This window comes from Anolis carolinensis, chromosome 2 (assembly GCF_035594765.1).
Source record: "Anolis carolinensis isolate JA03-04 chromosome 2, rAnoCar3.1.pri, whole genome shotgun sequence".
In the NCBI taxonomy this organism is placed as follows: domain Eukaryota; kingdom Metazoa; phylum Chordata; class Lepidosauria; order Squamata; family Dactyloidae; genus Anolis; species Anolis carolinensis.
This window is the reverse complement of record NC_085842.1, coordinates 98,670,836-98,695,080: the sequence shown is the minus strand read 5'-3', so window position 1 is coordinate 98,695,080 and position 24,245 is coordinate 98,670,836. Positions and strand designations below refer to the sequence as shown.

At 40.3% G+C, this 24,245-nt stretch overlaps 1 protein-coding gene across 4 annotated transcripts in view; it reads right to left on the bottom strand.

Moving 5' to 3' along the window:
• Window positions 1-24,245, bottom strand: part of camk2a (calcium/calmodulin dependent protein kinase II alpha) — a 197,109-nt gene that overhangs the window by 51,476 nt on the left and 121,388 nt on the right. For all 4 annotated transcript variants that reach the window (XR_010002722.1, XM_008104829.3, XM_008104825.3 and 1 more), the window contains exons 9-13: window positions 19,701-19,795; window positions 15,169-15,291; window positions 13,754-13,837; window positions 10,517-10,559; window positions 1,615-1,652 (exon numbers count right to left, since the gene is read on the bottom strand). Coding sequence is in view for 3 of the 4 variants with exons in the window: in XM_008104829.3 (XP_008103036.1) it covers window positions 1,615-1,652; window positions 10,517-10,559; window positions 13,754-13,837; window positions 15,169-15,291; window positions 19,701-19,795 (383 nt within the window). In the remaining variant the exon portion in view is untranslated. The remainder of the gene's footprint in view (window positions 1-1,614; window positions 1,653-10,516; window positions 10,560-13,753; window positions 13,838-15,168; window positions 15,292-19,700; window positions 19,796-24,245) is intronic.

Genomic DNA, 24,245 nt, shown 5'->3' with positions numbered 1-24,245 from the left:
GGATTGTAGCTTGGGGGTGCTCTTGGACCTTTTGCTGCTCCTGGAAAAGTTGCTGCAGTGGCCAGGAGCACCTTTGCCCAGCTTCAGTTGGTGTGCCAGATGTGCCCTTTCTTGGGAAAGCAAATCTGACCAGTGTTTCATGCCTTACTTACCTTTCGATTAGACTCCTGTAATGCTATTTACATGGGACTGTATTTGGAAACTGCAGCTAATGCAAAGTGCAGGAGACACCCTGGTATCAGGTGTCTGTTTTAGAGACAATAAAACACAAATCTTGCAACAACTATATTGGCTTCAATTTTGCATCTTAGTTCAATTCAAGTTGATTTTTCCTATCCTTGCCAGGTTGTTGATAGTTTAAATGACTGTTTGCCACACCAACACAGCAGATAAAACTCCTAGGAAGTATTAGCAAGGAATAGAGACAGTTGAGTTTCTCACCATTGGTCAGAGATGTAAGTCAATGGTCTCATTAAGCAACAAACCAAGAGCCCTCTTTTCTCTCATTTCCCATCCCATCTCCCTCTCTTACATATGAAGTGTCTTTCAGTTTGTCTTACCTGGCACAGCCCCTTGCACAAGAATAGATATGCCCAATTCACACAACCAGAAGGCCTGATGTGAAGAACTTCAGAACACACGGAGGGGGTGCTCTGGTTTATTTGTGAGAAAGTATTCCACCATCTAAATCCTCTTTCATGCAGAATGATAATCCATCCGGAATATGAGTTATAAGTAAATCTAGCAGGAATTCATTCAATGTTGTACTGTGAAACAACTCCCACTCATCAGTGGGACTATAATACCATTGACTCTCTGTATCCATGGATTCTGCATCCACAGATTCAACAAACAATGTGTCAAAATATCTTTTTAATTTAAAAAAACAAGCTTTGATTTTATAATTTCATATAAGAAAACAATTTTACTACACCATTAAGCATTCATGGATTTTGGTATTTACAAGGGGCCCTGAAACAAAACCCCAGCAGATACAGAGGGCCTACAAGAAGACTGCAGGACTTTGTCAGTTACAGTCCTACAGGAAGGCTGTCATCAGAACCTCAACATGTTTGAATTTTCTTAGTTTAGATTTAAGAGTGCTCATCTGTAGTGATTTCTCTGTGTAATAATCTTGGGAAAGCAGGAGAAAGTCGTCCTTTTAATGGGAAATGAATGGGAGCACAAAGAGAATTCTTAGGCTATACCCCTCAATCTCAAAGGACAGGCCAAAATCTTACTCAGTTCTGATTGACCTTTTCCTCTCTATTTCCCTAATTTCTCTCCATTTGTCTTATATTCCAGAGTATGAAACAATACAGCAAATCAAGCATAAACCAAGGCATCCATTATTTCATTAAGCACTGCAAGCTGCAATTTAGATAAAAGCAATGTTTTTCTTCATCCTTTTTACTTTCTTGTAGGAAATGCAGACAATGTGGAAATGTCTCTTCACAGTGAAAAAAGGATGAACCAAGAGATTCACCAAGCTACCATTTTAATGCAAAGTGCCATGCTGGGACCCAACAAGGTAGAATTCAATCCAACCATTTCTGTCACCTTGGGAAGAGGTAGGCTAGTACATATATGAGCCAGGGATTACGAGGGACTTACCTTCACGCCATCGTTCTTCTTGTTGCCACCTTTTCCTCCTGTGGGGAAAAAGTACCATGTCAAAAGGAATACACATGGTATCAGAATCAGCACACTGAGAACCAGCAACATGAGGGAAGTTGGGTGAGAGCAGCTGAAACTCAAGAATGGAAGATCACAAAGTCAGTGCTCCTGCTTCTTCTGTTAGTGTTAAGCTCACTTCACAACAGTCCAGAGTTTTATGTGAAGCCTCTTTCAGAAAACTGTGAAGCTCACAAGATACATTACTGAGGTCCTTCAGTGGGAGCAAGAAAATCCACAGCCACTTATACTCTGATATTCCTAAGTCTTTGCAGAAACCAAAACAGTGGCCAGCAATGGAAATAGAAGGGAGCTGAAGAAGCATTCTCTGACAGTTGTCTTCCCCGTTTCGTCTCTTTCTTCCTTAGAGAACTCAAGGAACTTCCAACTACATGGCTGTAGGGATTCAACCCTGGCCTGTGCCACCACCTCTTTGCTTTCCAGGCTCACTTGCTCTCCTGTGTGGCATTCGATCTGAACCCTAAAGGTTCAACTGCAGATAAGAACAGTGTGCACTTGCTTGCCTGCCTTTCTCGCTCAGCCTCCCTCGCTAATTTTAGCCCCCCATGCTGGCGGGGGTCATGTGCTACAATTATGACAACCTGACAGCTGCAGCCCACATATTGACAATGATGAAAAGCAGATACCTACCCCTATGCCTCCCCCCCCTCCCCATTGCTCTCACAGCTCGTCTCCTGGGACTCCAGCCCACACTTAATCCCTCCCTCTTCTGGCGGCTGCCTTCAAATAGATCCTAAAAGCTAACACAAAGAGAGCACATACACAGAGCACACAGGCACACTTGGCCTGAGTTCAGTTCCTGGGCTGGAAAAGAAAACCAGATAACTTAATTGCCAAGAGTAATAATTGTTCTGGATGTGAGAAATATCTGGCCTGCTCAAAAAAATGGGAAGATAGAAACTGACTACAGGATAAGTAATTGATTTTCATGATCTTTTTGATAACCCCTTAACACACACACACACACACACACACACACACACACACACACACACACATATATATATAGGTCAATAACAGGCACTAAAAAGAACAAATATCAAAATAGGAACATGACATGCATTTAGGTATTAGGAACCATTGTCAAAAGCAGAGTTAAAAAAACCAGTATTGAATGTGATAGCTATAACAATATTAAACATTTATAAACTTAAATGACAAAAGCAAACACTAAATTAAGTATTAACATTTAACACTTCCGGCTGATTTATTCTCCACTTCCACAGCCACAGTCTTTAAAAACACGAACTTCCTATGTTTACATTATATATCTACCCTGATTTCCTAATTTTTCCATTTTTTTCATACTAACCCAGAATTATCTGTGTTTCTTTATTTTATAAACAACTATACTGTAATTATCTAACTTCTTATACCTTGCTCTGCTAAACATTTTGATATTTGCTTTATTTTTTCCAAGTTCTACACTCCAGTTGCCACTCCATCAAAGTGCTCAAGGTGGGTATGCTAAAGTTTATAGTGTGCAGCTCATGCACAGCTGCAAATGTATCGCATGCAGCTCATGCCATACGTGAGCATATGCATTATTGCGTGGGCACACAGTGGGAAATCACAGGCAATTGTGATATTTCATTAGTCAGATTTTATAGTAAAATACATAGACACAATTCTCAGCTTTGATGCTGCACAAGGAGCTTGCATGTCATTTCCTACCTGGAATTCCTTTCCGTTTAAGAGGGAACAAACAAATTAAATGGCTTTCAGGTTCATAATATTCCATAAAGCAGCAGAAAAAAGGCTTCAGCCCAAGCCAATCAAGTCACAGTATCTACACTAGGATCTGGTTGCTTACAGTAAGCAGCTAGATTATTTCAACTAGATGATGTTGAAAAGCTCACAAACAGGACTTGAATACAAACTAATCCTCTTGCCTGCAGCTATTTCCTGGTTCAAACATTCACCCAAATCACATTGTTAGTCCTAACTAGATAAAGCCATTACTTTATAATGATATTTACATAAGCAATTAATTCACTGGGTTTATTCTAGCTCACTGTTTCTTAAATTGTGAGTCAGAACCCAAATGGGGTCCCCTTCACTCAATATTGGGGTCACAATAAATTTGGCAACATTAAAAAGTTTTGGAACACTTCCTAGACGGACAATTACACAAATTGTTTATTGTTTTTATTGTCATTTTAAAGCTAAGTGTATTGTTTGAATCTATTTCTGTAAACCGCTCCGAGCCAAACTGGGAGTAGCGGTATACAAGTCTAATAAATAAATAAATAAACAAATACATCTGCTAACAACAATATGCAGTGTTTACAAGGGACTCCACAGAAAATGCTTCTGCTGTACTCCAAAAAAGGAAAACTAGTTTGTTTAGCAAGCCTTGAAAATGCTGATTTATTATCATAAATGCTTGATTTTTCTGTTTGTTTTATATATCTATATATCTGGGGTCATGTAAAAATGTCTTGGGCAGAAAGGGTTTTGGAGTAGAAAAGATTTAAGAAGCTCTTCTTTAGCTGAATCAGCGGGTACATTTAGGATAAACATGCATGCACGCTCCAATTTTTGCTATTTCATTTCACACCATTTCTTATTTGGAATTCCAAAATTTAAAATACACAATTTGAAACTTCTACATAGGTGGCTGAGATAGTGATACCTTTGCTTTCTGATGTTCACTGTACACAAGCATTGTTTGATGCACAAAATTATCATCTTCAAGCTATGTGTAGAAAGTGTATATGAAACATAAATTAATTTTGTGTTTAGACTTGGTTGCATCTCCAAGACATCTCATTATATATGTGTATGCAAATCCAGGTATTCCAAAATCAAAAAATAAAATAAACTTCAGAATCCAAAACACTTTGGGTCCCAAGCATTTTGGATAAGGGATATGCAGCCTGCATTATTTCTCTACAATTTCCCTCATTTTGCTGTTCAAGTCATGATTTATTCAGAGGTGGGTTGCCTTTGCCTTCTTCTTGTGCTGAGAGTGTGTGTCTCGCCAAGGTTGTGATCGACACCCCCCCCCCCCAGGACTTTGTAAAAGATAGTTCAAAAATCAAGGCTTTATGTCCTATATTTCATATATTTATAGCAGAAGGTAACCAAGATATTTTACTGTTTGCTGTGATTCCCTGCACAAAAGGTGTTTGACCTTTTAGTCTGAGGTAAGAGATAACAACTCTCTTAATCCTCTCCTGAACCAGTGACTCATAAACATTATTTCCTTGTGCAATGTCTTTTTCTATGAAAACCCCTTGTCTTTTTCCTTGGATTCTGGACTTTCCTATGAAACTTCATGAACTTATTCTGGACTTTTGGGTGGGTGGGAGTAGGCAATATGATTTCTGGTTCTATGAATGTATTCTATATATTTCTATATGTCTCCCCAAAATGCCTCATATATGAACTTTTAAAATAGGAAATGTCACCTTGGCATGACCCCAGCGTTTCGGCATATAATCACACACACACTTAAAAGGTCTCAATCAAGGCATTTTGCATGAACAATGAAGAATGGTTGTTCCCTTGAACTTGAGCTTGGCCACTCAAGGTAGAGCGCCTTTGGACAGGATTACCACATTCCACTGGGGTAAAACCCTCCACTCTGGAAAGTGGAGATTACCCAAAACCGTCTCACTCCTTTGTCTACACACCTAGCTGATTCCACTGTCAAAAGCCTCACCTGTTTGTTTCAATATTCAGCCTTTAGGAAACCGGATTCTGGCGTTTCTGCCAGACACAGATGTACAGAACAATATTTGGTTGGCTTGAGAACCCCAGGGGATCCTCCATGAATCATTATTATCCTCCATGAATCATTTAAACCCACTCAAAAACCATCCCCGGTTCATTGTTTCCCGCCCGGCCCGCTTCCCTGCTCCTGACTGGCCGAGGGGCCAAACTTCCTCCCCCTCCCACTGTTAGCAACAACCAATCAGCATGAGGCTGCTCTAAAGGGGCGGCCATAGGAAATCCAAAGCTGACGCCCTGTTTTTATGCAATGTGTTATGTGAGATGGCTCCCTGACGAACGATCGCGGGTGTCATCCTCTTCAGCTGAACTGAATAAAGGCAACTCGGTTCTCTCTCTTCAAGATCTGGGTGAGATTATTACTTTTAATTCGCAGCGCCCTTGCTGACCAGGATCGAATACTGCGGTCAGAGAGCATCACTTCGCCTCTGCTCCAGAGACGAACCCTAAATTTGCTCGACAACAAGGTCACCCAGTGGTTTTCCATGGCTAAGGGGGGATTCAAAGCCTGGTTTCCAGAATCATACTCTAATGCTCAAATCACTACACCTTGTTGTCTCTCTTCCCTCATTTTAGCACACAACAAATTTACTTCCATTCAGATGCTTACGTTTATCTCTTGCATTTAGTTGAAAATTTTTCTTGGAAATGTCCCATTACACTTAAAAAGTGTTTAATTTAATTGTATATATACGAGTATATTTTAAAAATTGCTTAAGAGAGACTTTCCCACAGTATTGCCATTTCAAGAGAATATCCAAGTAGTTCTTGTATTTTCTGGCAAGAATTTCAATCTTTTTGTTATCCTTCTCCCCTAAAAAACCCTGTCCTCTAGTATATATTTGGATTACACTAACATAGCCTGAGAATGGTCCTCCTCCAGAAGAAACCTTATCTCTGTCGTAAGTAGTTTAAAGCTAGTGTCATCTAATCTAATAAAGGAGTCTGGTGTGAGCGCTTTGCCACTTGTGGGAGAGAGAGAAAGAACTGACAGCTGCACTTATCCATGGCTAGCAGCCCTTCCACCAACGTGCGACAAAGTGTTTTAGCAATGATTAATTGTGCTTTGTCACTTTGTCCATAGAAGAATTATGAGTACATATGACAAGCTAAAAGACAACTGGGTGAAAGACTCTGAGCTGAGTCTTACATCGCCTTTCTGACACACTAAACCATTCCACAATTCAGCACAGAGTTAGCTTAAGCTTTTCATCACACTATTATTCTGTGAGTTTTGCCTCACTAAGCTACAGATCCTAAAATTTCATGGGGTGCAACTATGACCGTTAAAGTGAAGTGATAGTGCTATAACTCCAGTGTTATATCATTAAATCTTTTTTGGGGAAATTAAAAAAAGACTGAGGGAAAGTTGAAGGCTTTCATGGCCAGAATCACAGGGTTGTTGTGAGTTTTTCGGGCTGTATGGCCATGTTGCAGAAGCATTCTCTCCTGACGTTTCGCCCGCATCTATGGAAGGCATCCTCAGAGGTTGTGAAGTAGGTTGGAAAAACTAAGCATGGAAGGTTTATATATCTGTGCAAAGTCCAGGGTGGGAGAAAGAACTCTTGTCTCTTGGAGACCAGTGTGAATGTTGTAATTAATCACGTTGATTAGCATGAATGGCCTTACCAGATTCATGTCCTGGCTTCTTCCTGCCTGGGGGAATCCTTTGTTCAGTGGTGTTAGCTGTCCCTGATTGATTTATGTCTGGAATTCCCCTGTTTTCAGAGTGCTGTTCCTTATTTACTGTTCTCATTTTAGTTTTTTTAAAAAAAATAAATACTGGTAGCCAGATTTTGTTCATTTTCATGATTTCCTCCTTTCTGTTGAAATTGTCCACATGTTTGTGGATTTCAATGGCTTCTCTGTGTAGTCTGACATGATAGTTGTTAGAGTGGTCCAGCACTTCTGCATTCTCAAATAATATGCTATGCCTGAGGGAAAATGTTTTGGATATTGCTGAGCAACAGCTAAGATACAGAATGGATCCTTGTTCATGGGAGTAGTACTTTCTTCCAATGTCAAAAGATCCATTTTTAAAAGCAAGTCTAGCTCATAACCTTCTCTAAAAATACTGACTCCATGAATTATAGTGTTACATCATGTCATTCATTCTTGCCAGCCTCTAGCATCCTCAACAAAGGTTCTTTGTTCAACAAGTGGCTTGTTTTATAACATTTGGAAATAAGACAAAGTGGTCCAGAATTGGACACAAGTTATTTGAAGAATCCACCATGACCAGGTAACATAATGATTGGGGCATGTCCTTTGCCCACCCCACATTGTGACGCCTTCATTGCTTCATTCTCCACAGTCCAGCATAGCAAGGAAAGCCTCACTGAGATAGATGAAATCAAATGAAAGGGAAATATGACTGTTGAGGTGGCTGTCATTGTGATTGTTATTTATTCATTTATATAAATAACATGCTGCAGCAATAGTATTTACATGCCATTTTAACACAATGGAACTGCATATTAAATAGAGGCATAGGTAATGTTTTTAAAAAACTGTGAATTGATATATTATTTTTATTTTTCTCAGCTAAGGTGTGTGTGTGTATGTGTGTGTGTGTGTGTGTGTGTGTGTGTGTGTGTGTGTGTGTTAACTGCATCAGATTTAATTTGAATTTACCTAGAGCAAGCACTATTAAACACCATGGGGCTCACTCCTAATTAAATATGTGTAAGATCACACTGTTAGTCATGCAGTCTTGGGGAGATAGGGTGGAATACAAATAAAGTATTATTATTATCTTAACTTTTATTGAAATCTGTCGCATTTTCACATGCAGAATTGACTGCAGGATTACAGGCAGAGTCCTGGCAGTTCAATAGTTTCAGGCATTTGTCAAATATGACTTTATCCTGTTCCTGTCATGCTAAAATGTAGCCAGCTCAATTCACAGAATCAAAGAATCATAGAACAATAGAGTTGGAAGAGACCACATGGGCCATCTAGTCCAACCCCCTGCAATGCAGGAAAAGCGCAATCAAAGTATCCCTGACAGATGGCCATCCAGCCTCCGTTTAAAAGTTTTCAAGGAAGGAGCTTCCACCACACTCCGAGGCAGAGTGTTTCACTGTCAAACAGCTTGACAGTCAGAAGGTTCTTCCTAATGTTCAGGTGGAATCTCCTTTCTTGTAATTTGAACCTATTGCTCCTAGTCGTAGTTTCAAGGGCAGCAGAAAACAAGTTTTCTCCCTCTTCCTTATGACACCCTTTCACACATTAATACATTGCTATCGTGTCTCCTCTCAACTGTGAACTGTGTAAACCTTACTGAAATGAAGGACATTAGCCCCAGGAATACCACAGATTCACACTGAAGAACTTAGAAAATGACTAGAGGGGACATAATTTGCCAAATGTGAATCAGTGAAATTGTGGAGACCACACTATGAATACAGGGATAGGACTGCAATTAACACTAGACTTAGAACCTCTTCACAAGGGGCATTTTTGCTCTGTCCTGCTGCTTTTATTAATGGCAAGGATGGGGTCTGCCTTCAAGAGAAGGATAGATTTAAATTTCTCTGGTCTAATACAGAGCAGGGAGGCATGGGGAGGACAGATCATGGCAAAGAGGTTTAAAATAGTGCTTGTCTATAAGGTGACAGGTTCAGTTTTAATTATAATTGTTGAGGGACAAAGGAAGGAGGAAATATGTTGCCTAAAACCAGGGTGAGGAGACTACTATATGAATGGTGGAGATAGTTATTAGAAAGCAGTGTGCTCCTGGCTGGGAACCTGATAGGGGCCCCCATGAGATTGGGGTGTTAGCTACTGTCATAATATACGAATATGCCAGGAAACAATTGTCTTTCTTCAACCCATTGTCAACAGACTGGAGTTTCTGGATATATTCCAGTTCTGCTGTTTCTCTTTCCAATCTTGTTTTGTAGCTTTTTTGTTCATGGACCATTGTTTTGGGGTCAGAGGTGGCATGTTCAGAAAACTGAAATGTTCTGAAACTGGTTTTTGTGTATTCCCATTCCTAATTTTTGATTTTGACTATTTATCCTCTGGCACAGAGATTGGCCTTTTGCCTAATGCAGAGTGCTGAAGGGCATTTTTGATAGAGGATGGCACATTAGAGGATGAGCAAGTGAAAGTACTTCTAATACTGTGGGCAATGTGATTTGATCCTGTGGTGACATTTCAGGATTAGATGTGTGGCAATGTCTTGTACTCATTTCCCCATCTGTGTTGCATGTTTTCCTGAAGGCAAGTACTATTTGAGATTTGGAGGCTGGCTGTAGGCTTGGCATTTTATATGATAGTATATGGTGGTACATACAACCGCTGTATCTGTGAGAACAGTAGATACAGTTCTTTTATCCACATCCAACAAAATATATAATCTCTAGGCATTTCCTAGGTCCTCCAGCACATCTTTATGGTATTCTCACTTCAATAAGATTTGCTATTATTTGCAGGTTTGCACATCCATGTGAAATCTAGGAACATACCACCCATGGTTATAAGGGGTCATACTGTATATTTGTATTATTTAAAAAAACAAATGTTGAGAACTACTTTGAGATCTACTTTGCATACAAAGGTGGATATAAATTAAATAAACAGAGCATTTAAAACCCCTGTTTATATGAAATATTAACATGTGTGTTTGTATGAATGAATATGTGTTTTCAAGTCACTGATCAACTCATGAATTTCATAGAGTTTTCTTATTTTTGTTAAACACACTAAATATTCAGTTATTGGTCCTATTGATAGAAGAATTTCAAGACTGTGTGAGATGTGCCCGTTGTCTACTGAGTATCCAGTAAGTGCAAAACTAACCTTTATGACCTGGACTGTACATGTTTAAAATGTCTCTCTTGTGGGATTTCCCCCTTCTTGCATCAACACTCAAACATACATATATATCATGAAGGAAGAGCTCTGGAGTGCCCTGAAACTGATGCATGAAAATGCCCTATATGGCCATACTATTTCAACTAGTGTTCTGTTCTGATCCATGGCTGGGGGAGCCTATAACCCTGTCTGCTTGAATTTGCCTTTTAAGGCTAGCATCAAATAAATAAAGGGGCAAATGTGGAATAATAAATGTATTACCTACCAGAAAAATTCCGGGTTGCTAGCATCGTAGTAAGGATTGCACCCTGAGAGATACAAAAGACAAAAGAAAAAAGGAGAATAATAGGATTCAGAATCAGGCTCATCCCTTCCCCCACCTTTTTTTTCCTCTTAAAGACCACCTGCGGAAAACGGAGCTGTCCAAGGCTGGAAGAAGGATGTATCTTTGGCACTATTCCAAGAGTATGATGAATAAGGTACAGATGATATTAATAGATATAGCATACAGTTTGCAGAAAACAAGTCATTGGATAGTGGCTCAGGGATTTTTTAACTACTCTGCAAGTTTCTGAATGGTGATAGTAGGGTTTCTTATAACCAAGGGAGCAAGTATCATTACTTCCAATGTTAATGATATTTCATTCTCTGGCAAAGAAACAACAGTTTTGGTTCTTATAAGACCAGAACAACAGGTTTCTTGTTATTAAAGAAGGTTTCCTGATGTGTCTTAGGTAAACCCGAACATCTATGCTTGAGATCCTACAGTAGCAAGTGGAGAAACTATTCTGAAAACCATCAGTGCAAGGGGGAAAGCCACTTTGCCTGTCAAAAAGTGTTTGTGCCTAATATAAAATTTGTTATGTGGTGAAATTAAAGAGGCAACGGACATGCTAAACCAGACTCATATGTACCATTTACAGTAGAGTCTCATTTATCCAAGCTAAATGGGCCAGCAGAAGCTTGGATAAGCAAATATCTTGGATAATAAGGAAAATTAAGGAAAAGCCTATTAAACATCAAATTAGGTTATGATTTTACAAATTAAGCACCAAAACTTCATGTTATACAACAAATTTGACAGAAAAAGTAGTTCAATATGCAGTAATGTTATGTTGTAATTACTGTATTTATGAATTTAGCACCAAAATATCACAATATATTGAAAACATTGACTACAAAAATGGCTTGGATTATCCAGAGGCTTGGATAAGCGAGGCTTGGATAAGTGAGACTCTACTGTATTTAACTTAGCAACCCATAACAAAATTTATCACTATTACTAACATACATTTCACAGAGCATATTATTCCATGTGTGTCAATGAGCAGGCCAGTTACTGTGCACAGGGCCGGCCCTAGGCAATTTTCAAGAGTAAGCAAACAGTATTTTCAGTATTTTGCCCCCCCCCCCCAAATGCAGTGAGAGTGGAAGAGGAGAGGCATGGAGATTTCCCCAAAGTCCCGGGCCTTTACCAGAGGGAAGAGTTAGCTTACAACAATGTGCAGGAATATTTCAAAAGAAAAAAAAGTTAAAACACAGTACGGAAATGTCTAATCAAAAGAAATCCTTATCAGTGCTTCGACTGCATGATTCCATGCTGTAAAAAAACCAAAGGGATGAAAGAGCAAAATTACAGGCTTTGTAGCCAGAGGTTCTCTCATTATGCTCCCCAGATGTTAAACCGCTGAGCTGCTGAACTTGCTGACAGAAAGGTCAGTCGTTCGAATCTGGGGAGCAGAGTGATTTCTTGCTGTTAGCCCCAGCTTCTGCCAACCTAGCAGTTCAAAAACATGCCAGTGTAAGTAGATCAATAGGTACCGCTCCAGCAGGAAGGTAACGGCACTCCATGCAGTCATGCCAGCCACATGACCTTGGAGGTGTCTATGGACCACACCAGCTATTTGGTTTAGAAATGGAGATGAGCACCAACTCCCAGAGTCGGACACGTCTAGACTTATTGTCAGGGAAAAACCTTTACCTTTACCTATGGCCATGAGGAAGTGAACAGTTCAAAGTGACATCCTCAAAATACCGACAACACATATTACAGACCCCAAATTAACTACAGAAGCACTTTTGGATTGTTGCACTACCTGAAAACACTGAACATTCAAAGCACTTTCAGCTGCCTAAAAATGGGAATTCCCTGCTTTGAAAAGTATTCCTTCAATATGAGTTGAAGAATTGTTTGGAATGACTCTATAATGACATTGTGTGATGGTAAGCCCTTCTGTTTATGGCTGAGGAACTTCAAATATATGCTACCAGCTGTAGTCTATAATGGCCTTAGTCAAGGAAAACTCAGTGGTGGATTTGCTAGTTTCTTCATCTGAAATATAGCCTACAGCACCTGTTACTAGCTGATTGTCTTCCATCCAAGTACTAACCAGGCCTGATCTGTGTAGCTTTCCAGATCAGATGGGATCTGTTACTTTTAGAGTATTTAGCTATTACTGCACTAATTTAACTGCACACACTGCTCTTGAGTAAAAATGCTACATCAGTCTAATGAGCCATGTCATTTATTATTATTTGAAATACTGGTAATGTACACATTTAAATTTTAATGTCCACAAATGAGAGTCTGTGTATAAAAAAACAAGTGGATATCTTTTTTTAGTTACTCTCAATCTTATTCCTTCTTCCACTCTGTCTTTTATATTATGCCAATCAACTTCATGAGTTGGAAGCAACATAGGAAAATCGTATTAACATGACATAATTGAACCAGTAACAGATTACTGGATAGCAAATAAACACTAATGTCTATGTTATCTTGCTCAGTAATCTTATTAGCCACTATTCTGAAGGCTAGGACTCTGCACAGTGCACACAATCTAAAGAGGCAGTCTATGGCAACTCTCCAAAGGCATTGCAGAAAAGATATCATGATAAGGCTGCTGTAAGCTTCTGAATTGCCCACTAGCAGCAGCACAGAATTGGGTTCAAAAATGATTCAAAAATGGTGTGTCTGGAAACTAATTCCAAATTCACTTACACAAATTACACTGAAGCAAAAAGATGTTAATTTGCTCCAGGGTTTTAACTAAAAGTGTTTGTTTAAATGGCATTCAATTTCTCACTCTGATTTATTAGAAATCAATTGAATAGATGGAATTGAATGGAATAGCCCCATGACCACAGTTCTTGCTTAACCTGCCAATTTCTCTCTAAACAGGAAGAGATGCATTGTTGCACCAGCATTGCTGGTTTGAACCTGAGAAAGACTGTCCCTTCCCAGGGACTAACACATCTCTTTATAGGACAGGAGACAGAGCATCACTTTCCTTTGGACTCTAGCATTGAGTGATCCAAAGACTTAGAGGCATCTAGTGAGGAGATTATTTACTTTCTTAGAAGTCTCAAAGTCAGATGCTTTAGGAGACTCAAAGCTAAACCACGAGAAACAAGGGAAAACATTTGAAAGGGGAAACATGTCAGTGAGGCACACCCTTTTGCTAGAAGAGCATGTAAGAATCAGAAAAGGGATATGGTTTACCTTGAGCTTCCTTCTGGCATTGAACTTCTTCAAGCAATCCACAGTCTCCTGTCTGTGCATACAAGACGCCACAGTGGAACGATGCTAGAAAAGAGAAAGAAAGTCTGCTCAGATAGGGAAAGAAATAGAGGCATCCCTTTGTTTTACAAACTTCCATTGTTTAAATAGCTTATTTCTGGATCTGCATGCTATAGTAAATTTGGATTATTGTCTGTTTCCTATCAGAACATAACAGCCACAGAAGATTTGTGAAATCTCTTCAGAAGACTACAGCTTTGAGACTGCATCTTTTTTAAAATTAAATTAGTCTAGATGGCTTTCAGCTTCTTACAGCCTCATTGTTTTATGCAGAACTAGGTACAACATTTTCTACAAACACACACTTTAACTCTGCACTATTTCTCTGTCTTTTAAATGTACATGAGGCATAGTCCTGCAAAACCATGTGTTTGAATTCTCCAGGCTGTAGCAAATGAAACTTTAATGGTTTGTGCAAACTAGTTTTCCCTGCTTGTTCGTTTGTTCCTTGTTCTGCCACACCAGAAACTCCGGTGATGGCTCATTAAGTTGCTCACAGTTTAGCAAACCCTCCATTAGCCGATTCTTTTATGCCTTGGTGGTTTGGACTAACGGTGCTTTTCTAGGGCATGGGTTATTCAAGGCAGGGCCCTGAATAAAAATGTTATGGCCCTAAGGAAGACATTGCTTATGGGGCCAAGCCACTATAGCCCAAAATAAATGTTTTAGCAATGTGTGTATATTGCCATGGCAACCACACCTGGATCTAGAAGAGAGAGGAAGGGAAAGAAGCCAACAACACAAGCGACAAATGCACCCAGGAGATAAACAAGATTTTTCTTCTAATAATTATTAAGCAACTGTGCCTCAGGGATCATCCCTGTACATGTTCATCTTTCAAGCTCTCAAATTCAGATTCAGATAGGATTGTTTAAAAGACCCATTACAGTTCTTTGCAACATTTGAATTCTGGAAACGGGGCTCAGCAATGGCCATAGCAAAACAACAATGTAGACTGCCTTGCTTGCTTTATATCAAAGTGCTTTGATAAAAAAAAGAAACATATTTAATTTCAATACCAGTTCTACTCTTCAACTGGTTATACTGTTGGCAACCCATTTTAACTAAAATTGCACACAAACTGTATAAAGAACAGTTGGGGTCATTTACAGCAAATGGCTTACTTTCATCTACATAACCAGTGGACCATAAATTTGTATGTCTCCTATCCCTGTGGTATACACTTTGTATAAGCTCTGCATGCGGCTTTGAATATCCTACATTACAAATCTATCTTATTCCCACCTATTGCCATTTTTAAAAAAATAAATGCAAGCAGTATTTATTATCAGAGGGCAATCCTCAGAATCCGTGTTGTTTCCAAGAAATGTACTTACTGATATCCATGGGTGCTTCAGAGCCTCAGCTGCTGTGATACGTTTAGATGGGTTGATGGTCAACATTTTGTTGATGAGGTCTTTTGCTTCAGGAGTGACCGTATCCCACTCAGGGGAGGGAAACTGCAAGAAAAAAGTTCTTCTAACCATAAAGTCAGAAACACCTTTCATAATTTCCATGGTTTGTCATTTTTGTGGATCTTTTTCAGACTGCTATATGAATAGGAGTTTGAGATGGTGAAGAGGCATTATTTTCCCCCAGAAAACTGCAGGATGGACAGACCTTGATTTGTGTGAAATACTGACATATCAAAAAAGGCCAGGGATTAGTTGAATCGACACTCTGCTGAATAAGGATATACGGATTCAAATCCTCCCAGGGCTGACAGACATTAGGAGTTACGGTCAGCCCTCCACATCTGTGAGTTTAACTTTTGAAGATTTAATTATTCATAGATTTGACTAATATGAGGCCTTATAACAAACAAAAATCCACTTAAAATCCGGTTTCTGCCTCCTGTAGAATTCTGGGGTTTGTAGTGTAGGGAGGGGCCTTTAACATAGAATCATAGAATCATAGAATAGTAGAGTTGGAAGAGACCTCATGGGCCATCTAGTCCAACCCCCCGCTAAGAAGCAGGAAATCGCATTCAAAGCACCCCCAACATATGGTCATCCAGCCTCTGCTTAAAAGCCTCCAAAGAAGGAGCCTCCACCACAGCCCGGGAGAGAGAGTTCTACTGCCGAACAGCCCTCACAGTGAGGAAGTTCTTCCTGATGTTCAGGTGGAATCTCCTTTCCTGTAGTTTGAAGCCATTGTTCCGTGTCCTAGTTTGCAGGGCAGCAGAAATCAAGTGTGCTCCCTCCTCCCTATGACTTCCCCTCACATGTTTATACATGGCTATCATGTCTCCTCTCAGCCTTCTATTTTGCAGGCTAAACATGCCCAGCTCTTTAAGCCGCTCCTCATAGGGCTTGTTCTCCAGACCCTTAATCATTTTAGTCGCCCTCCTCTGGACGCTTTCCAGCTTGTCAACATCTCCCTTCAACTGCGGTGCCCAAAATTGGACACAGTATTCCAAGTGTGGTCTGACCAAGGCAGAGTAGATGGGGAGCATGACTTCCCTGGATCTAGATGCTATACCCCTTTTTATGCAGGCCAGAATCCCGTTGGCTTTTTTAGCAGCCACATCAGATTGCTGGCTCATGTTTAACTTGTTGTCCACGAGGACTCCAAGGTCTTTTTCACATGTACTACTGTCAAGCCAGGCGTCCCCCATCCTGTATCTTTGCATTCCATTTTTTCTGCCGAAATGAAGTATCTTGCATTTGTCCCTGTTGAACTTCATTTTGTTAGTTTCGGCCCATCTCTCTAGTCTGTCAAGATCATTTTGAATTCTGCTCCTTTCTTCTGGAGTGTTGGCTCTCCCTCCCAGTTTGGTGTCGTCTGCAAACTTGATGATCATGCCTTCTAACCCTTCGTCTAAGTCATTAATAAAGATGTTGAACAGAACCGGGCCCAGGACGGAGCCCTGCTGATGGCACTCCACTTGTCACTTCTTTCCATGATGAAGACAACGCATTGGTGAGAATCACCCTTTGGGGTCGTTCGCTTAGCCAATTACAGATCCACCTAACCGTAGTTTTGTCTAGCCCACATTGTACTAGTTTGTCGAAGGCCTTACTGAAATCCAGGAACGCTACATCCACAGCATTCCCTGTATCGACCCAACTCATAACTATCGGAAAAAAAGATCAGATTAGTCTGGCATGACTTGTTTTTGGTAAATCCGTGTTGACTATTAGCAATGACCGCATTTGTTTCTAAGTGTTCACAGACCACTTCCTTAATGATCTTTTCCAGAATCTTGCCTGGTATCGATGTGAGGCTGACCGGATGGTAATTGTTTGGGTAGTTCTTTTTTCCCTTCTTGAAGATAGGGACCACATTCGCCCTCCTCCAATGTGCTGGGACTTCTCCCGTTCTCCAAGAACTTTCGAAGATAATTGCCAGTGGTTCTGAAATAACTTCCGCTAGTTCCTTCAATACTCTTGGATGTAGCTGATCTGGCCCTGGGGACTTGAATTCGTTTAGAGAGGCCAGGTGTTCCTGGACAACTTGTTTCCCTATTTGGGGTTGGATTTTCCCCAATCCTTCGTCCATTCCATGTTGTTGAGGTTGAAGATGGCTTTCTTTTTGTGAGAAAACCGAGGCAAAGAAGGCATTAAGTAGTTCTGCCTTTTCCCTGTCCCTTGTCACCATCACCCCATCTTCTCCTCACAGTGGCCCTATCGCCTCCTTGTTCTTCCTTTTTCTACCAGCATAAGCAAAAAAGCCTTTTTTGTTGTTTTTTATGTCCCTGGCAAGCCTGAGCTCATTTTGCGCTTTAGCCTTGCGAACCTTTTCCCTACAGGAGTTGGCTATACGTTTGAATTCTTCTTTGGTGATTTCTCCCCTTTTCCACTTCTTGTGCATGTCACTTTTGAGTCTTAGCTCGGTTAGTAGTTCTTTGGACATCCATTCTGGCTTCTTCGCACTTGTCTTATTTTTTTTTTCTTTGTTGGCACTGTTTGCATTTGCACCCTAAGTATTTCACTTTTTAAAAACTCTCATCCATCCTCAACTCCCTTGTCTTTTAATATTGGCATCCATGGAATGCCGCTCAGTAATTCCTTCATTTTTTAGAAGTCAGCTCTCTTAAAGTCCAGAATGCGTGTTTGACTTGTCTTAGTTTCAGCCTTCCTTTGTATGGCAAACTGCAGGAGCACATGGTCACTTGCCCCTAAGGATCCGACCACTTCGACTGTATTGATCAGGTCTTCCACATTTGTCAAGATTAGATCAAGAGTAGCCGATTCCCTTGTTGCCTCTTCTACCTTCTGGACCATAAAATTGTCTGCAAGGCAAGTGAGGAATTTGTTGGACTTTGTACTCTTGGCCGAGTTTGTTTTACAGCAGATATCGGGATAGTTGAAATCGCCCATGACTACTATATCTCTTCTTTGTGGCTGTTTGGTCAGCTGTTGATAGAAGGCTTCATCAAGTCCTTCATCCTGACTCGGAGGTCTGTAGTAGACACCCACAACAAGATCTTTGTGAGGCCCTGTTCCCTTGATTCTTATCCAGATGCTTTCAAGCTGGTTTCCCCGATTACAATCTTGCATTTCTTCTGCAATGTAACTGTTTTTGACATATAAAGCTACTCCCCCTCCTCTCCCCTTTGTTCTATTTCTGTGAAAGAGGTTATAGCCCTCAATGGCTAAATTCCAGTGATGGGAGTCATCTCACCAGGTTTCAGTGATGCCTATGACATCGTACGTGTGGTCCTGTGCTAAAAGTTGGAGTTCGTCTTGCTTATTTGCCATGCTCTGTGCATTAGTGTAAAGACATGTAAGCCCCTGTGACCTCCCCTCGAGCTGTTTATTTGGGATTATCGTGCCCTCTGTACTTGGTTCTTGCTGTGTTTGTGCAGCCCTCCGTTTAGCCTTTTGGTGGTTCCCTGTGGTCGTAGGTAATATAGTGTTCGCCAGGCTGTTGTTCCCCTCAATAAACTACAAACCCCAGAATTCTGCAGGAGGCAGAAACCAAATCTCTGTGTCCTCCTGTGGGATTCTATGGTCAATTTCTGGCACACTAGAGGACCTAGAATTTTCTGGAGAAAATATTTCTCTAGGCATTTGTAAGTCCTCTATCACAATTATTTACTCACCCTGGAGAATCTAGAGGAACCTATAAAGGTGTTCTAATAGACCTTTTTAAAAGGTGGGTTTTTTTATTGGTGGGTGTTCCACCATTGGTGGGTCCTGCCTCTAAGTCTCACCAGAGTGGAAGGCCTACTCTAGCAAGTAAAGGCTTCTTTTGCATTTAACAGTTTAAACTCCTGCTTTTAATTGTTAGCTGCATAATTTCCACTTGTTTCACTCTGATTTTGTTGTTTCCTATGTTATTGTTTACTAGCAGGATGAGTAACAAACAAACAAATTAATACAGGTTACTTCCAATGGTTATGCACGTGGAAGGAGCTGAGCTAGTACAAGCACCATCATCAAAACAGCTTACAACAATCAGTTTAAAATCTTTAAAATTACCAACATACAAAAGTGAAAGCGAGATTAAATAATCAAAATCCTCTGCTCAACTTCAGGCGAATCCCACCTCCCACTGGATTCTCCATTCTGCAAATGGGCTTCAGATGATATGTAGAGGCACGAAGACAGATGAACCACCAATTGATATAATTTCAAATTACTTAAATACCATAGCTATGAAATGATTTCTACATTATTTTAGTTCACCCACAACTCATGGTTCTCATGCTATTTTATCGCAATGCCAGGTGTGTAAAGGACCGAGTCAATCACAGATCATTACAATATGAACCTGGATGTGCAGATTAACTACTCTAGGGTGGTTTTCAATTAAACTTCAAACCCAGGCAAAAGCACAAAGAGAAAAAGGAAACAGTTTAAAAAGAAATGACAATAAGTGAGAGAGGAGGAAGTAACAATGAGGGAGGAGCTAAGCCACTTACATCATAGGCTCCAGCTTTGATCTGCTGGTAGAGTCGGTGCTGATCTTCATCCCAGAAAGGAGGGTAGCCAACCAACAAAATATAGAGAATAACTCCTGTGTGCAAATATGGGGGAGAGGCAAACATTCTTATATGTTCCACCAATGAAAAAAGGGGGGTAAAGAGGTTAGTTCAATGAATCAGAAAACTGGAGCAAGCATATGCTATCAATGAGAACCAAAACTGAGTGGATCTTTCTAAAGATCCCGTTTTGGATAGACATGATAGACACAATGCCTTTTTGTTTGAATCACCCAGAACTCATCCTTAAGTATGGGGATAGTTTATCATTCAGGCTATATTTTCAATTAACATTGTCTGGAAGAAACACTAATGTTAATAAAATGTGAAATGTTATCTCTGTTGGGTTATATGTCTCATACCAATAGCTGAACAAACATAGGTGGTGACAAGGCTGGGTAAACCAAATTGCCACTGGCCATGGGATAGCTACGAATATATGCTGCACATTGTAGAATTCAGAAAATTTCTTCTAGAAATCCCAATGCTGAAAAAGACATCAACACCCTTTTCATGATTTTGCAACATGGATGCAGTTGCCTCAAGGGAAATTTTCAGGTTCCATTCAAGGCTTATGAACAAAACTATGACTGCTGTACTCCCCCCCCCCCCCATTGCCTGAAACAGAGTAGAGCTTCTGAAATAATAGTAGTAGTAGTAGTAGTAGTAGTAATAATAATAATAATAATAATAATAATAATAATAATAATAATAATCTTTATTTCTAGACCGCCCGCTCTCCCCAGAGAGACTCAGGGCAGTTAACATACATATAAAACGGCATAGATTCAATGCCATAACTACTTCACTTAATATCAAAAAGTATAAAATGACAATAACATACTCATTATAATAAAAATTCCAAATGAGAAAAAACAATAAATTTAACCGTAACAGTCAATAAAAACATTATTGCACAGAGCGAGCATATACCTGGACAGAATTAAATGACCAAGTTGCAGAAAATGTTTGGCATTTGTTGTAGTTTCACTTAGACCATAACTGCTCTGGGGTGACAATTATGTCACCCTCTCCTTATGCTAAGGTGCATAGATGTGTCTTTAACAGTTTCTTAAAGGAAAGGAGGGTGGGGCCATTTTTATTTCTTTAGGGAGGGAGTTCCAGAGGCAGGGGGAATCACGGAGAAGGCCCCCTCTCTCGTTCTCACCAGCCGCAAATAGACACTATAAGAGAGCAATGACTTTGTGCTCCTGGTCCATTCATTTCTTTCCTAAGGCAATGCAATTCCAGTTGTGCTCTTGCAATTGAGGTATGCAGAGGTATCCAGTTCCAGCCATGGAAACATGGCAGCTGAAGAGGTGGTTGACTGAGATGATTGCACTTCCTCCCACACCAGCTTTAACTAACCTTGGATTTAGGATAAACTAGTGAGTTATCTAGAACTGTTGAGAGCAGGAATTAGTTGTCTTCTCTGGTGTACAGTGCAGGCATAATCTTGGACACAGAATATTCAGGAACAATAAAGTATATTATAGTTTACTGTGAAGTCTTGTCCGTCATTTCCTCCTTATCAAGTAGACTTTTAGCAGTTGAATAAGGATGGGCAGGAATCCTCTTACCTATTTTAATTTTCTATCTGCTGCCTGTTTTCTCACACCCTATTAGTCCCTTGTTTCTGACCTGAGAGATATGATAAGAGATTTCTCTGTAAGGTATACATTTAAGAAAACCTTTCCCACAAAACAAAGACTCTATGGGATTGTAAAGGCTATCCATTATATTGGGCATACGTTTTTGTGAACCCACAATATTGGAATCTGAAAAGGAAAGTAGCAATTCTATCAAACCTTTCATTAGGTCTCCTACGACTGTTGTGCTGCCTAAGAAGTCTTCCTACATTGTAATTGTACTCTGAAAATCTGGTAGTCTCTTTGCAGGTATCGGTAAAGCCTGGCCCACCAAACAATGCAATGTACAAATGCATTTCCTACGCTTCAATCATTTTTCAGCAGGGAAACGTGATGCACTGGAAAAATATGCATTCAATCTGCTTAATGCAATGTGCTCTAGAATCTGACACAGAAAAGAATGGTCTCCTCATGAATATGGTCTGAAAATCAAGCCAAATATAAAAGAGTATAATTAAGTGAGTTACCAAGAGCCCATGAGTTAACATTGCTCTATGCAGTCATGCCGGCTACATGACCTTGGAGGTGTCTATGGACAATGCCAGCTCTTCAACTTAGAAATGGAGATGAGCTCCAACCCCCAGAGTCGGACACAACTAGACTTAATGTCAGGGGAAAACCTTTACCTTTACCTTTAAGTGAGTTTCCTATGTATCAATACGCCAAATAAGTAAAAAAGAGACAAAGTTTGGTCTTCAGTAGAGAGTGGGTCTTATAGAATATGCTGTTTATTTTATTTTTTTAAAAATGACAGAGAGATATTATTGTGAAAACAGACTCTTTTATAGAGACTGCCAGAAACCCTTCCGAAAGCTTTTAAGCAACACTGCTCCAGAAATGACAGTATATCAAGTGATCCTGCAATGACACCAACTATTTCAGTCCCTGTCATTCAGAAGTTCTTTTCAGTGCATTATTCACATAAAATACAAAAGCATGCCATAAAAGCTGGCCAGACATTGCTAGAGAAGAAAAACATGCATATCGATAATAGCATCCATTTATATATTGTAATTCAGGGCACCTACATTCACTTTGTGCTCTGTTGCAACTACTTGTTTGGGCTGTACCTATGAATTAACTGTACTAAGCTCCCTTTTTCCATTTGTACAATAAGGATAAGAGCTCTTCCTGAGTCTCAAAGGAATTATGAGGATAAATAGATTATTGAATGAGAGGCTCTTTGATGCTACAGTCGTGAGGGATATAATGGACTCTCAAAGTAACAATATCCTGAAATGCAATTTTTAATCTCCAAACTGTTCCTGTTAATAACTCTTGAAGTTTTGCTAAGCGCTAATTGACTCATAAGACCATAAATCTACAAAGCTTTTTGTCAACTGAAAGACAATTCACCTAATAATTGTTTTCCCATTGGACCAAGGGGTGAGATTTTTGCTGCATAATTTCTAGACTGTGTGTAACAAAACTATTTTAATAAAACCATTGGAGAACCATGGCATATAGGCAGATGTGTTATGCTATCCATGCCATATTGGTATTGATATGGGACCGAATGTCTTTGCTACTTTTTATTACAAGCTGCTACTCACCTGTCTGAAAGAACATTTAAGCCACTTTTCCAAGGCCTAAATGACAACCTTCATATACTGACCAGGTCACAAGTTTCCAAAAGATGTAGAAGAAATACAAAGCACACTGTCTTCATTTGAGAGACCGGAGCGGAGTCTGGTCAGGTTATTTCCCCTTATAAACTGTAATGTGTAATATGTTGCTTCTAATTGTGCCTGTGGATGACCAATTCATAGAACACTGACCTTGACTGTGAAACCATTCACATTGCAGAATTATAGCAGTTTGATACCACTAACAACCATAGCTCCATTCTATGGAATCCTGGAATTCGTATATTTTTGTGGAATCAGAGTTATGTGACTGAGAAGCGTAAATATCTCACGAAACTATAAATCCCAGCATCCATAGCATTAAGCCATGGCAGTTAATGAGGTATCAGTTAGCTGTAATTCTGCAGTCACCCTGTTACTTTGCTAAACACACCTCCAATGATGTAGCAAGAGCACCTGCTTGTCCCATTTTGATGGATTCTTTTCAATTGGTTCAGCCTGAGGATGTGGACAAGGTGCTTGGAGAGGTGAGGGCTACCACATGCATCCTAGACCCCTGCCCATCCTGGTTAGTGAGAAAAGCCAGTGGGGGGTTGGCCGAGTGGGTAAAGGTGGTGGTGAATGCCTCCCTTCAGGAAGGCATATTTCCAGTGAGCCTGAAATTGGCTGTGATCAAATCGCAGTTGAAAAAGCCATCACTGGACCCCACTCAATTGGACAACTATCGGCCTATTTCCAATCTCCCCTTTTTGGGCAAGGTCGTGGAATGTGTGGTGGCCGCACAACTCCAGGCATTCTTGGTAGACACTGATTATCTAGATCCGACGCAGTCTGGCTTCAGGCCGGGGCATGGTACCGAGACAGCCTTGGTTGCCTTAGTCGATGATGTACGCCAGGAACTGGACAAGGGGATTGTGTCCCTGCTAGTTCTGCTGGATCTCTCAGCGGCCTTCAATACTGTCGATCACAGTATCCTTCTGGGACACCTTGCTGGAATGGGGCTTGGAGGTACTGTTATACAGTGGCTCCAGTCCTTTCTGGAGGGCCGTACCCAGAAGGTGTTACTGGGGGATACCTGCTCGGCTCCACAACCATTGTCTTGTGGGGTCCCGCAGGGTTCAGTACTGTCCCCCATGTTGTTTAACATGAAGCCGCTGGGAGAGATCATCCGGAGTTTCAGGGTGCGGTGTCATCTGTACGCAGATGATGTCCAGCTCTGTCACTCCTTCCCACCTGTCACTAAGGTGGCT